Source organism: Siphateles boraxobius, unplaced genomic scaffold (genome assembly GCF_051911475.1).
Source record: "Siphateles boraxobius isolate OS27281-9 unplaced genomic scaffold, OSU_SipBor_1 22, whole genome shotgun sequence".
Taxonomy (NCBI): domain Eukaryota; kingdom Metazoa; phylum Chordata; class Actinopteri; order Cypriniformes; family Leuciscidae; genus Siphateles; species Siphateles boraxobius.
Genome location: NW_027508833.1, coordinates 315001 through 317500, shown reverse-complemented (window position 1 = coordinate 317500; position 2500 = coordinate 315001). Strand labels below are relative to the sequence as shown.

The window sequence follows — 2500 nt, the reverse complement described above, 5'->3', positions numbered from 1 at the left end:
TACGTCTAGTTTGCATCCACATACTTGTCTTTGGAGCTGAGGAGCACTTGTTTTGAACTTGAATGTTTCTTGTAAATGTCGTGTGTGTTGATGGCGTTGGTCTCGGTGTGTGATCGTCCAGGTCTGGAGCTGAAGCATCAGATGCAGGAGATCAGATGAATGAACTCAAGCAGAAGCTGAAGTCAGAGCTCAGAGCGCTGCTGGTGGAGCATCACGATCAACTCAAGAAGAAGAAAGAGCAACACAACACCGAGGTACACACATCATGAGTGTGTATGTAGATTTAGCTGATGATTGACAGGTGTACACAGTGTAAATCTGCTAGCAAATATCTCGAAAAAGCTAATTAATCAAGACATGATTGCCATAACGGTTTTTTTTTTTGGCTTATGACCAAACAAACATAAATCATATAGTAGCTATGTTTCCATCCTCATATTTTTATGCACATTTTGGGATATTGCATAAAAAACGCTGGATGGAAAAGCCATAAATTCTAAAACTGCGCAAAAAAAACGTATGTGCTCAATTGAGTCGGATGCATTTTTATGAAAATTATTATATGCAGTGGCTTCTCCTACTGCAACAACTTCCATTTTTCTTATTGATATTTATTGCCAGTTTATCAGGAAGTGATGATTTTGTTCTCTTCAGCTCACTGCATGAAAACGCTGCTTTATTCCCAAACGTTGCATGTGATATTCCCATTTTGCCTACAAGTTAAATTCGCAACTTCGGATGGAAACACAGCTATAGTGAACACAGTTTTTTTTTTTTCACAATATATAATATAAACATAGTAGTAATAATAATTATTATTATTATTCTATGAATTTCTTTGTTTTATTTGGCCATACTGAGTCTTTCATTTTTTCCGGAAGTAAAAACTCCATAGGGAAATGTATTTTTAATAAAAACCTTTAAGGGGTTCTTCGGACCAAATGGTCCCGAAGAATTTAAATAAAAAAATGTGTAAAATCATAGCTTCATCGGAATGGTCCGAAATTTGGTGACTTTGTTGGTACTTGGTAAATGAACACCCCAAAAAATTGGGGACAGGATTTGAATAGTCTAAGTGGTTGTAAAAAAAATGTTCACATTCAGGGCCTTCGGGTCCAAATGGACCCGCCATAGGAAATGAATGGGAAATTGGCAAAAATGTGACAATACAGAGTTTTTTTGTGCGTACAATCTACAAATCAGCCACGATCCAGAAAAAAAGCACACAACAGTGAAGGGGTGAATCTATAAAACATCAAGAGTGCAAAACAGACACATCCACACACACACACACACACACACACACACACACACACACACACACACACACACACACACACACACACACACACACACACACACACACACACACACACACACACAAACACACTTTTATACATAAACAAACGAATAAATTCAGATTACATATGGGTTTTGCATTTTTAAAATGCTCAGTTTGTCCACCAGATGGCATCCATCTAATTTCAAAAATTGCTTTCATGAGGTCTAGGCTTGACACTAAAATGAAATACAGCTTTAAAAAAAAAAAAAAAAAAAAAATTTTATTTTTTTATTTTCTTTTATATTCAATGGGGGGGAAATGGGTCATATTTATTGCATAAATATTAATTATAAATCTTAAATTATCTCAAAACACCAAAAAAGAAAAGAAAAAATATTATAAAAAACAAGTAAAAAAAAAAATATGATTTTCTTTTAATAAATATGAATCAAACCCTTCCGGACCATTTGGTCCCGAAGACCCTGAGTGTGACCCTGAAATGAAGGACCCCAAGACAGTCCTACTGTGAGCTACAAGGTTGTTAATCAATGGTATCTGCTATTTTTATTTGACAATAAACTGAAAATATATAGTTTTTATACGTATAAGCAACATTTGTAAATTAGTATTTAATATTTCACCATCGTTTTTAATTCCCTAATGCTGTTTGCAATGCTTCATGGGATTGTAGTTCTCTCCCTCAATAAAGCCGTTAAGTTCACAGTCTTGCTTCAAATTAAAGTTTGTAGTGTTGTGATTCTCCTCGTAGCTGGTTGGTTTAGATCATTGCTTTAACAAAGACTTTTTTGAAATCTGTAGGGGACAAATTAATGTTAAAAAATAAAACATACAGAACCAATGCTGCTGAAAAAGGGGGTGGGAACTGATGAAATCTATAGAGCGTATTCATTGACGTCACTTTTTTCCGCTGGGAAATCAGAAATCTCAGATTTCTTGTCAAATCTTTTTATACAGTCAATCTCAAAGCTCTTTCCCTTTCAATTTAGTTTTGTGTGTTTTTCTAAAAACAAATGCTGCCGCTCAGTGTTTTTGCCTCTCAGTGAGTGTTACCGTAGTCACTCGCACATAACTCTATTATTTGATGATGTGTTGTGTGATTTGGGCCACACTGAGAGCTGGTCTGTTCCTGCTGGACTCGCTCCATGTGTTGATTACCCATCAGCCCTCAGCTGATCTGCATAGATCCGGGTCACTCCT

The 2500-nt window shown here is 35.9% G+C and overlaps 1 protein-coding gene across 9 annotated transcripts in view; it reads left to right on the top strand.

The window, feature by feature from the left end:
• plcb2 (phospholipase C, beta 2) overlaps positions 1-2500 on the top strand; it is a 60956-nt gene that overhangs the window by 46399 nt on the left and 12057 nt on the right. For all 9 annotated transcript variants that reach the window (XM_077238275.1, XM_077238277.1, XM_077238274.1 and 6 more), the window contains one exon: positions 122-254. In XM_077238275.1, coding sequence (XP_077094390.1) covers positions 122-254 — 133 coding nt within the window. The remainder of the gene's footprint in view (positions 1-121; positions 255-2500) is intronic.